The 11477-nt window shown below is 41.2% G+C and overlaps 1 protein-coding gene across 1 annotated transcript; it reads left to right on the forward strand.

The window, feature by feature from the left end:
* Nucleotides 1-1301: 1301 nt before the first annotated feature.
* On the forward strand, nucleotides 1302-11394 carry terfa (telomeric repeat binding factor a). The gene is made up of 13 exons (XM_050043799.1): nucleotides 1302-1537; nucleotides 2801-2896; nucleotides 3509-3639; nucleotides 4560-4646; nucleotides 5263-5403; nucleotides 5679-5830; nucleotides 6462-6965; nucleotides 7659-7778; nucleotides 8622-8741; nucleotides 8830-8976; nucleotides 10362-10447; nucleotides 10536-10582; nucleotides 10955-11394. The coding sequence occupies exons 1-13, from the start codon at nucleotides 1411-1413 to the stop codon at nucleotides 11111-11113; spliced, it is 1917 nt and encodes a 638-aa protein (XP_049899756.1). The 5' UTR covers nucleotides 1302-1410; the 3' UTR covers nucleotides 11114-11394.
* The last annotated feature ends 83 nt before the right edge of the window (nucleotides 11395-11477 follow it).

Genomic DNA, 11477 nt, shown 5'->3' on the forward strand with positions numbered 1-11477 from the left:
CAGGATGGGGAAGAAAGGTGATTTAAGTGACTTTGAACGTGGCATGGTTGTTGGTGCCAGACAGGCTGGTCTGAGTATTTCACAAACTGCTGATCTACTGGGATTTTCACACACAACCAAAATGCCTTGTTGATGCCAGAGGTCAGAGGAGAATGTTCAGACTGGTTCAAGATGATAGAAAGGCAACAGTAACTCAAATAACCACTGGTTACAACCAAGGTCTGCAGAAGACCATCTGTGAACCAACAACACGTCAAACCTTGAAGCAGATGGGCCACAACTGGCACAGGCTCACCAAAACTGGACAATAGAAGATTGGAAAAACGTTGCCCGGTCTGATGAGTCTCAGTTTCTGCTGCCACATTCAGATGGTAGGGTCAGGATTTGTTGTAAACAACATGAAAGCATGGATCCATCCTGGCTTGTATCAGCAGTTCAGGCTGCTGGTGGTGTAATGGTGTGGGGGATATTTTCTTGGCACACTTTGGACCCCTTAGTACCAACTGAGCATGGTTTAAACACCACAGCCTACCAGAGTATTGTTGCTGACCGTGTCCATCCCTTTATGACCACAGTGTACCCATCTTCTGATGGCAACTCCCAACAGGATAAGGTGTCATGTCACAAAGGTCAGATCATTTCAAACTGGTTTCTTGAACATGACAATGAGTTCACTGTACTCCAGTGGCCTCCACAGTCACCAGATCTCAATCCAACAGAGCACCTTTGGGATGAGGTGGAACAGGAGATTCACATCATGGATGTGCCGCTGACAAACCTGCAGCAACTGCGTGATGCTATCATATCAATATGGACCAAAATCTGAGAGGAATGTTGTTCAACACCTTGTTGAATCTATGCCACCAAGAGTTAAGGCAGTTCTAAAGGCTAAAGGGGTCCAACCCGGTAGCAGCAAGGTGTACCTATTAAAGTGGCCGGTGAGTGTATGTATCACACTATAAAATAATTTAAAGCTCAGTACAAATGGGACACATATTTAACGGTACCCTGGCGATACACCGGTCCGTCCAGTAGGTGGCAGTTAAAGGTTTTCTGCTAGTGTGAGGTCCGCTAATGAACTCAGAGAAGAAGAAGTACTCCGGTTACTGTATGTATTTTTATCCCCTGCGTATGAACTTTCAGGAAGGGCACTTGACAAAGCCAGATCAAATTTCATCTGCTTCAGTTGGGATGGCAAAGCCTGATCAGGCTTTTTTACTTTTGATCTCCATGCTGATGTTATCTCTTTATAGTTATCTCTTTTGAATTATTAAGGCGGCACACACCCAATTGGGATACAGCGCTGCCTGGAGAGTCAAACTGTGGGGATAAAAACCACTAACAGTTAAGCTCCTCCCCGCCTTCACCGAGAAACAAACAGCACCGTCCTGCTCCGCTGACGGTGTGAATATGGCGGCAAGCGATGTCCAGGACATTGTTAACCGCTGGATACTTGACTATTATTTCGCTTTGGCAATAGAGCTGTTTCGAAACCAACAATATGCGGAATTTTGTGCCATAAGAGAGGTACTTGAAGGTAAGTAACACACTGCCTCACAGTGTTACGCGTGTTGCCCGCCAAGCTAGGTTAGAGTTCTGTTAGTTTAACGTTAGCTAACGTTAGCTAACTAACTAACTTTGTTTTACGTTAACGTTACTCGACTGTTTTATGTGCAACGTGTTGCTAGCAAAGTCGAGTCGTATATGTCAGCCACCTACAGTATTATTTATTTGCAGTTAGCATTACTCCAGCTCGGGACTGTCTCAGTCCTAAGGTCCCATTAAAAAGCTACGTGAAGTTGCTGTGCGCTAATAACATGACACTATAATGAAGGTGGGGCGTTTAACCAGACGCACATTTGCAAAACCAACCAGTTAACTTTATTTAGTCCTCGTTGTTATAGTGTTTTCTCTACCAAAACAGTGAAGTACAAAATGTTTTGTTGACGTTTGTTTTGGAGCGTAGGATGGGCTCAGTGTTGCCCCTATTGGCTCGTTAGCGCATCACAATGAGGAGAAGAAGAAGAAGATGGCCCACAGGAGGAGTCAGACAAATGACACAAACTTGAGATTAAACATTTCGATGTCACATTTCCCCCCAGTACTTCCAGCTGACCTTACATGAATATATCAATAAAATGTCGGCCACAGTTTAGAGCTTGCTATGAGGGTGATTTACTGTGTGAGTGTGATGAGTGTGATAAGACCATGTATTATATGTGGGACACATCGTAGGTCACATATCACTCCAATTCTTGCCTACCTTCACTGTTTGCCAGATAACTTAAGGAATGATTTTAAGATTCTTCTAATAACTTATAAAGCTCAACATGGTTTAGTGCAGAGCTATATAGCTGAGCTTCTGACTACCTATGCTCCAAGTCGTGACCCAAGATCCTCAAGCCTACTCTCACTAGTCGCCTCTAGATCAAGGCTGGTGATTAAAGGTTACCAAGTTTTTGCCATCAAGGCCCCGAAGCTCTGGAAGTCTCTGCCTGAGGAGATTAGGCTGGCTAGCACATTACCCGTTTTTAAATCATTGCTTTAAACATATTGTTATAGGAAAGCTTTCCTCTTTAATGCGTCATTTGTACTTTTGTGTTTTATTTCCTTTTGTTCTGTTTTTGTCTCTGTACACACAGTTTTCCTTTGCTCTCATTGTATTTTTTGTTGTCTTATTTTTATGCACTTCGTGAAGCATTTTGTTTAGATAAGTGCTATACAAATTAATGTTATTATTATTTTTATATTTATTATTATTCTTGGGGGAATGACAAGCTTGCTCATCATGCCGTTACAGGAGTCTTGGTCCGTCCTTTGGAGTCCTCTGATGTCACGCCAACAAAGATTCATGTATTGCAGTTTCTCTCTCGAATAAATGATGGGGAAAAACTTGGTGAGGTTAACATTAATGCATTCATCGTGGTACATTACAGTGCCTTTGTGAACAAATGTGTATTGATGGGTATTTTATTTCGTAGCATCGATGTGTACAATTTTCTGTCTGCACATAGAGGAAAACATTAAGATAAGCTCCTTGCAAAAATGCATTAGTGTAAAATTTACTTGCCAACCAGTGGATAAAATGTCCTGTTAAAATGCGTGTGAAAAAAATTCCATCATTTGCAGAATTAATATGGTAATGTCACAGTTAGATGCATTTTCAATATAGCATGGTTGTGCCTAATAGCATTTAATGAATTATAATAAAAAAGTAGAGATATTCTTGAACCAACTGAGTGGTTTCACACAAAATACAAAAGAACCAATACCAAGTTGGGTGGTGCAATCATTGTTATACAGATTTCAAACCAATTGTCTGGCCACTTTATTCAACACCTGTGTTGAGTCTTCTCCTGTTGAAAGATGCAAAATGATAAAGTGTATCGTTACATCCCAACTGTAAAACTGAACTCAGTGCTATTACCTAAATTGAGCTTACATCCGATCCTACCAGCATGTTGTGACCCAAACGCCACAGTGATAATTGCTTTGTCTTTGCCTACAGACCTGATATTTGAGCCTGACCACTCAGTAACTCCTCTGGAATCAGCCTTAATGTTGCTGGAAAAAATGAACCAGCAATGCAGTGTGCCTGGGCAGAATTTCGAGAACGCATGCACTTCACTAAAAGAGATGGTAAGTGTGGCATTTTTTTATTGTTGTTATTTTTATTATTATTTGTAACACAAAGGCATACAAACACTTGTTAAAGGTCTAGGATATAGGGGGATATAATGGCAGAAATGGAATATTATATAATGAGTATGTTTTCTTCAGTGTATAATCACCTGAAAACAAGAATTGTTGTTGTTTCTGTTACCGTAGAATGAGCCGTTAATATTTACATAGGGAGCGGGTCCTCATTTATGGAGACCAATATGTTGCACTACCATGTTTCTACTGTAGCCCTGAACGGACAAACTGAACACAGTGTCCAGATAGGTCCATTTCCATTTTTGCATCAGCCACTGTAGTTAGAGGCCCACTTCCAGCGAGCAGCTTGGAGTTGTGCTGGTTTGTAATGTGAAACTGCTTTATTCAGTGTTTCCTGAAACTTTCTGAACATCTGGATCTTAAGTTATCTGAGAAAAAAGGGGAGCGCACATTAGCAGGTGGTGTAAGAGCTGCCCGCATTAATGTGCCAAACAGTGTCGGAGATACACTGATGTGTAATGTGAAACTGCTTTATATAGGGGTTTTACCAGCTTATATCACTGGTTCCGTTTGTGTTGGAAAGGAGAAGACCTCTGCGGATAATTGGGCTCACGTTAAAAACCTCCAGAATGTCTGGATGAGAAAAAGGTGAGCAAACATTAAGTTTTCAGAGAAGAAGAGTGAGCACACCTTAGCATGTGGTGGATGAGCCGCCCGTCTCTGAGATGCGAAACAGTGTGAGAGAAACGCTGATTTGTAACGTGAAATACTAGGGAATTCTTGCCAGGAGGATTTTCAACTAGTTGCAATCTGCCATTCACCACCACATCTCCCTAACCTTGTCCGGCCGAGAGTGAATGCGTAATGCGTAACAAATTGTTATGTATTATTTCTGTCCTTAGATGGTGTGGATGTTCATTAAGAACGATCAGTTCGACAGAGCAGAAGAGGTGCTGAAAAAACACTTTCCCAGACCAATGATCGGCAAGGTGAGTTCATGAACTAAGTCTAAAGAAAAGCATTAGCTCAAAACATCACTTGTGGACATGCCGATAAATTGCACTTAAAGGAGCTACAGTGTGGGTACCTTTGTTTATGTTTTCATCAGGTTGTTAAATTCTGGGCCAATACTCATGTTCAGAATAAAAATTTGGCAGATACAGATGTTTTTTTATTTGTTTGTTTTTATTTTTGTTGTTGTTTATTTTGTTTTGTTATTTAATCCCCTGTTTGTACCAGGGAAACAAAGAAATGTTCATTATAAAAAGTAACTGTTTTAAGGCCATTCAGCCCTTCATTACACTACCTTTGAATAAGCATACATTTAACCATACAACAACTGATTAATAAATTAGTCTATCAAAAGAAAATTAATTGCCAACTATTTTTGATGAACTATAAATCATCACTGTGACCTTGCATCTGTCTGACATCTTGAATGCGATATCTCAAGAACACCGTCAGGGAATGTCTTCATCCATCAATGTTTTCACAGACATGGATGACACACAATAGAAAAAAATAGAAAGTTTGCTGACTTGACTTGATTTTTATGTTTAATTGTGTGCATTTTTGTTTAATTACTCATGTCTGTGTTCTCTGTAGAAAGCTATATTCATGGGTCTCATCAGGAAGAAGAGTAAAACACATGAAGTCACCGAGCAACTCGACTTCCAGCAGTTCAAGGAAGAGATGTTGACCTTCTGCCAGAGCCTCTGCCCATTTAGTGTTCCCTTTCTTCTCAAGGTATGTAACTGTGTATTAAGCACAAGATAAATGCTCATTGCATTGAAGCATGACTAACTGAATATTAAAAATGTAGGTCTGAGATTTTATTGCCCCTCAAAGCTGATTTATCAACAGCAAAAAAATCACTGCAAAGAAAGGTTTTTAAAAGTGTATTTAATTGTTAACCAATGAATAGTCCACTTAAGATTTTAATCATATTTTCATGAGTTCACTAAGGAAGGTTTGCCTATGATACTTAATTTCTTTATTATTATTTTTTGTGTGTATAACAGGCTGCAAAACAGCTTTCTGAGAAAAGACTTCAACAGCAAGACGACGAGGTGGCTGGACCTGATGAGCAAGACGAAACTGGACTCGATGAGCAAGATGAAGCAGGCCCGTCCTCTAGTCCAGCAGTTGCTGTCCAGTCAAAGTTAACACTATGGTAGACTCTCTGCCCTCACAGTTCTTGTAGCATCACGTAGCATCATATGACACACTCTCTCATCACTGGGCTGCATGACAACAGTGGCAAAATGGACATTTTACAGTTTGAAAATCTCACACAAAGATTCCCACTGTGTGCTCTGTCCTAAGATTTTATCTCCTTCGCCTCTCTCTGCTATGCTCCAGATGATGAGAAACCCATCATCTGACTGACAGCAGATCTTTGTTTTAAGTAGGCTTACCTCTGAGCGAGGGCCAAGGCGTCACAAAATCATCACATCATCTGTCTGCCATTATTGGGAGGGATTTGGGGAGAAAAATGAGGTCCCCTAATTATTAGCTTCAGTAATACCTGCCATTAGAAGCTGTGCTAACCACATTTAGAACCCTTATAACCATAAAATATACTTTGCTCACCATATCCAAGCATAGAAGTTGGTTTAAAATAATTTATTGGTACTTAGAACTGGTGTGGGCAGGGTAGTTTTTTAGGGATCCAAGCTGAAACGTTTCCAGCACAGTTTTATGGAAACCTTGACTATTTTAAGCTAATATGTTGACTGGAGAATCTTCTTATACTTTGTCCGAAATACGCTTTTCAGTCTCTTTTCTTGTCTCTCATCTGCCAGTAAGCACAGAACAATCCCGAGGGCCAGGCTGGAGGCGGCCTACAAGGCTTTGGCTGCAGGTTCAAATGAGAGAACATTTTCTGAGCTGGAGGAAGAGGTGGAGGTAGAGGAGCAGTCAAAAAAAGAATTTTCCCTGCACCTTTCACAAACTCCCGCGAAGGGCACCGATCAGGACACAGAGCAGGATGGGCTATTTCAGAGAGACTCAGGCAGCCCCATGGAGGCCTCCCCAGCAGACCAACCACCACAAACAGACGCTGTTCCTCCAACACAGGCAGGTTCAGACTCAAGGTGCTGCCCAGTGCTGAAGAACAGGCGGCCTTACACTGTGGCAAGACTGGTGGTCGAGCCGGACAGCCAGGGGAGCTTGCATTGCTCAGCAGCTTCACAGGAACTGGAGATTGATGTCAGAACAGAGGAGCCACCACAGTCACCGGCTATAACTAATAATAAAGACCCACAGAGCCTAGGAAAAGACACCGAGGTTACCACACACGTGCAGAAGTAAGTGACTTGGTTGGTGGTCTGTAATTTCGCTAATTTTAAGAGATGGTCATTAAACAGGCAAATAGAAATGTTTCAAGTGTTGCAGTGACAAGTGGGTTGTCAGTGTGATGATGATTTTGGCGGCGGTGGTGGTGTTTCAAAATGCTGTTAGGCAGACAGTAGCTTTAAACTACTGTCACCTGGGGGGTGGAGGCCTGTCTGAGCATGCTACAAGCTAACAGAGCACAGCTACATGTCATGATACAGAAATACTGAAATACATAACTGGTATGATAAAGGAAATCATTGATGTTTTGTAGTAGTAAGTCCAGTTTGTGAAAACGGGTAACAGAGTCAAAAGCAGTGAACTTTACAGGGTCTATTCAGAAATGTTGAAAACTGAAATTATGTTTTCAGTATCTGATATCTGAATACCAGCTGCGACAACGTCACACTGGCTGATATTGATTTCCCCTTGTGTGTGTGTGTGTGTGCGTGCGTGTGTCATGGTGAAATGTGATCCAGGTCACACCAGTTATAGCGGGAAGTACCACAGAAGTGGTTTGAGTATTTTGCCAGGGGTCTGTCTGTCTGTGGACAGATTTTGTTACACGTGGTCTTGAATAGCACATTTTAGTATCCGTAGGCTGCTGTGGTTCTGAATTTTTCAGCGATTTTACAACACCAATGCTGTTTTGTTTTGTCATGCAGAGCGTCAACTAGTTTGGCAGAGTTGTCCGCAGACGGTGAGGAGGATGCCCCTGTCTCTGTGGCGAACAGGGACATTTCTGAGGGGAAAAGCCAGAACCAGTCCAACAGCTCACGCTGCAGGTAATTCCAGATGTTCTGTATCACCTCATATGGGCCACCAGCATACGGGTTATTACTATGTTGTAAGGCTAAGTGATGTTAGTGTGAACACAGGGCTGTAAGGATAGTGGTGATGGTCTGTCATAACACCTTAGGTTAAATGAATAGCGCGGTCTTTACTGGCCACTAATGGGTCTTTAATTAGCCATTTTCAACCACTGAAACCCAGAGACATTTTGGTGCTCAAGCAGTTTGTCTGCTTTTTAATTTCAAAAATCTATGCTCAATTTGAAAACCATTTCCAACCAAAATATTCCAGGAATTGTTGTGCTAATTCAGGGTTGCAAACTGTTTATAACAATACTGTCCTCATATAAGCTGTAGTAATCCGTCTCATGGCTAACGGGAGACCAAAGATAATCCGACAGCAGAGTGTGGATCCCTGCTAGTGCTGTCTGAATCCTGTAAAATAACTCTTCCTGTCAGTCCACATGGTTCTTTGGCTTCTGATGTCGAATCTTCCGGTTCCAAGTCCCTCAGCTTGTCAGTAAAGTCATGTTGTCAGCTGTCCATGAGACTCCGCGAGAGCAGGGATGTGCACTCTGCTATGGGATCATCATTGTTTTCCTGTTGGCCATAAAACAGATCACAACAGCTTACCTTAGGACAGTATAAACAGATTGCAATCCTTCAGGCATATGTATTTACAACAGCGGTGTACCACTCAAAAACTGGCATCAAATCGCACAAATATGTCGTATTCAGCTCCACTTAACTGGAAACTATAAGTCACTTTTGCAGATTTGGAAGTCGTAACTATCTCCTTTGCTGGACAATGCTAACCTGAGTCTAACTCTCATACAGAAACTCCAAGTCACACCAGTCGTCATCAGACAGTGAGGAAGACCCACTGGAATCACCGGCTCCCCGCAAAACCCCAGTGCGGAAACCTCGCAAACGACTGGCCAAGGATCCTCACAGCAAGCAAGTCCAAATACAACATTCATTTGATGTCACTATGTTGGTTTATGATTCAGTGACAACATTTGATAAACTTAATGTATTTACACAGAGATCCAGATGCCACATGTGTGACAGAATCTTCATTGGAGAGCTCGCCCACTCTGTTCCCTCTTCGCTCGCCTGTCCCTGTCCCTCAAACAAGCTCCACTCCTCACAAGGACTCTGCACAAGACAAAGATCCTTCAGGTTTAAAATGGTCAGTAGAGATTACACAAGTAGCTTTAGCTAAGAAAGGATTGAATCACCTGTTGTGAATGAATTTTAATGTAAAAAGTATTTTAAAAGTTCCTAAAGATAAGTCGGTGTATATATAAGGTTGTCTAAGGGCTCGTTCATGCTCAACATCAGATGCAGAGACGGATGGAGCCCTCTGTTTGTACTCTGCGTTCATGGGGGTTTGGCGTGGACGTGCAAGAGTGTGGTTAATAATTCCACCAACACAAATGAAATGAGCAGATGACAATGCTGCGCGCAAAACAACAGTGTAGTGCGCGTGCGAGCGTGAACCACTTGTTTTCATTTGGATGATGTACTGCTGGATCAAAGATCATAGAGCGCTACGCGTAGGGCAGGGTTGCAAGGTCCGCTTATGTTTTTTTTCGGGCTTGTTTCTAAAGTGGAGTTGCTTATTTGGGCTTGCTCTCTAAACGTCGCCTTTCTCTATATATATCTGTCTAATAAGTTATTTAAACGCATGATAGTATGCCGGACTGCAGGATGTTTCCACAGCTCCGCTCCCTCCACCCCTCTCCTCTGCATACACACAGCTGACGGTCAGTCAGTGAGACTTTTCTGTTGTTAAATTGCGCGATTAATGGAGGTTCTTTAACTGTTTTGCCAACAAATGGGCCAAATATGGAAAGAATACAATAAAGATTTGAAGAGAGAGGATTAAAAGATTTGACTTCAAGAGGGGGACGATTCAAAGGCAGTGTGCAGATTCAGATTCTGTGTGAAATATGTACTCATTCAGATCTTGTTCAGCATACCAGCACTGTTACAGTGAAAGTAAAATGGCTCATTATATGCAACTTCTTCACTTTCATTTATTCTTTCCAAGTTTTTTGTCGGCTAGTTGGTTTGGTAGAGTTCAAGGGCAGTAAATATAATGTATTTGTAAAGTAATTTTGAAACGGTTGCTGATGAAACGCTGTCCATGCATATATTGCATCCTGAAGAAATGTATAAAGATTTGGACCTCTAGCGAGATAGTCATGATGGCTCAATGGATTTGTTCTGTTTGGGAATACATAATATTCTTCCAAATTAGTGTTTGTTTATTTTGATATTCAGAATTTCGCTTTGACTAACTCTTTTTTGACCATACACCTGTTTGCATCCCTGATAAATGAGCCTTACGAGTCACTCATTTTGATGACCTACAATAAAACTTAATTGACTGGAGAGAGATCAAAAGTTTCATGCTAGCTTCACTACAAACACCAAATTCCATCCAGCATATTTAAATAACAGCTCTAACATTATTTAAGATGCAGCCGTTACTTGTTTTCCACAGCTGTTTATCGATTACCGTCATGAATCTGGGTGCCAAGCGTGTAAAGAAACTGTTTTTGTTCACAGGAAACAGCTGTTCAATGCTGCCAAGGAGACTAAGGATACATGGAGCGATGAAGAGTCATATTTCACCTCGAAACAGAAAGCAAGCGGTAATGTTTCATCACATATTTACTCCTATTTAAATCTAGTTGTGAGAATCTTATGAATGCAGTAATATATCTTTGTTTTTTCCTAAAGGGTCGCACAATGAGAGCACCATGTCAAATTCAGGCAACAGGAAGAGGGTAAGCATAACGAGACTTGTTTGTAATAATCCACAGTCAAAAATTAAGTAACAAATCTTATGGTGCATTTGTGCTGGCAGGAAGTCTTGAGAATTAGCTACATTTACATGGTATATTGTGTGAATATCAAACTCAAACACAATCATTCAGCAAATATAAGTTTGTTAAAAGGATAACATGGATTTGGTCGCTTCTTGCTTTCAAAAAGACAATTTGCAGCCAGCCTGCAACTTTCAAATGTTTGATTGTTTCACCATCTGATGAAAGCACCACACAGGCAGACATTTCAGGTTGGTCAGTTTCATCAGAGTGACGCAACACGGACAAAAACCAAACACAGCTGAGTAACCTCTTGTTTCTGTTGTGTTGCAGAGGTGGACTGAGAGTGAGACAAACAAGCTGAAGAAAGGGGTCAAAAGATTCGGAGAGGGCAACTGGAGCAAGATCAAGTCATATTACTCCTTCAACGATCGAACAAACGTCAACCTTAAGGACAGATGGAGAACCATGAAGAAGTTAAAACTGGTCTGAGTGGTTCAAGACAAGTTCAAGTATTTGGATGGACTTTTTACACCCCTACCATTATTTCTGTTGTTGAAATGAAGTTTTTTTTTTTGTTTTTTTTCCCAGAGCCATTAACGGTTATTCCTCTTATTTAGTTAAATCGTTTCAGTTTTTTTTTTTACTCATTAATCATGTTTTAATATATTGTACAGTTAAGTTCATATCTTGCCTGGTCCACACCTTTGAATCTGCCCACTTCATTAAGTTCTGGAGACAAGTTGACAGTTCTGTCCGATATCAGGCGATATCAGGCAATTTCACGTCACCTTCTGGTTCAATAAATTCTATTTTGTTAATTAGATGTCTCTGTTTTTTTAAAAACTGCATCGGT

Source organism: Epinephelus moara, chromosome 1 (genome assembly GCF_006386435.1).
Source record: "Epinephelus moara isolate mb chromosome 1, YSFRI_EMoa_1.0, whole genome shotgun sequence".
NCBI classification, from domain to species: Eukaryota; Metazoa; Chordata; class Actinopteri; order Perciformes; family Serranidae; genus Epinephelus; species Epinephelus moara.

What these genes read in the sequence shown, in the direction of transcription:
- terfa (XM_050043799.1), top strand. Translation starts at nt 1,411, where the DNA reads ATGGCGGCAAGCGATGTCCAGGACATTGTTAACCGCTGGATACTTGAC. An exon ending in GCACTTCACTAAAAGAGATG is followed by an intron (nt 3,640 to 4,559) that starts GTAAGTGTGGCA and finishes TTCTGTCCTTAG; the next exon opens with ATGGTGTGGATGTTCATTAA. An exon ending in ATTCAGGCAACAGGAAGAGG is followed by an intron (nt 10,583 to 10,954) that starts GTAAGCATAACG and finishes GTTGTGTTGCAG; the next exon opens with AGGTGGACTGAGAGTGAGAC.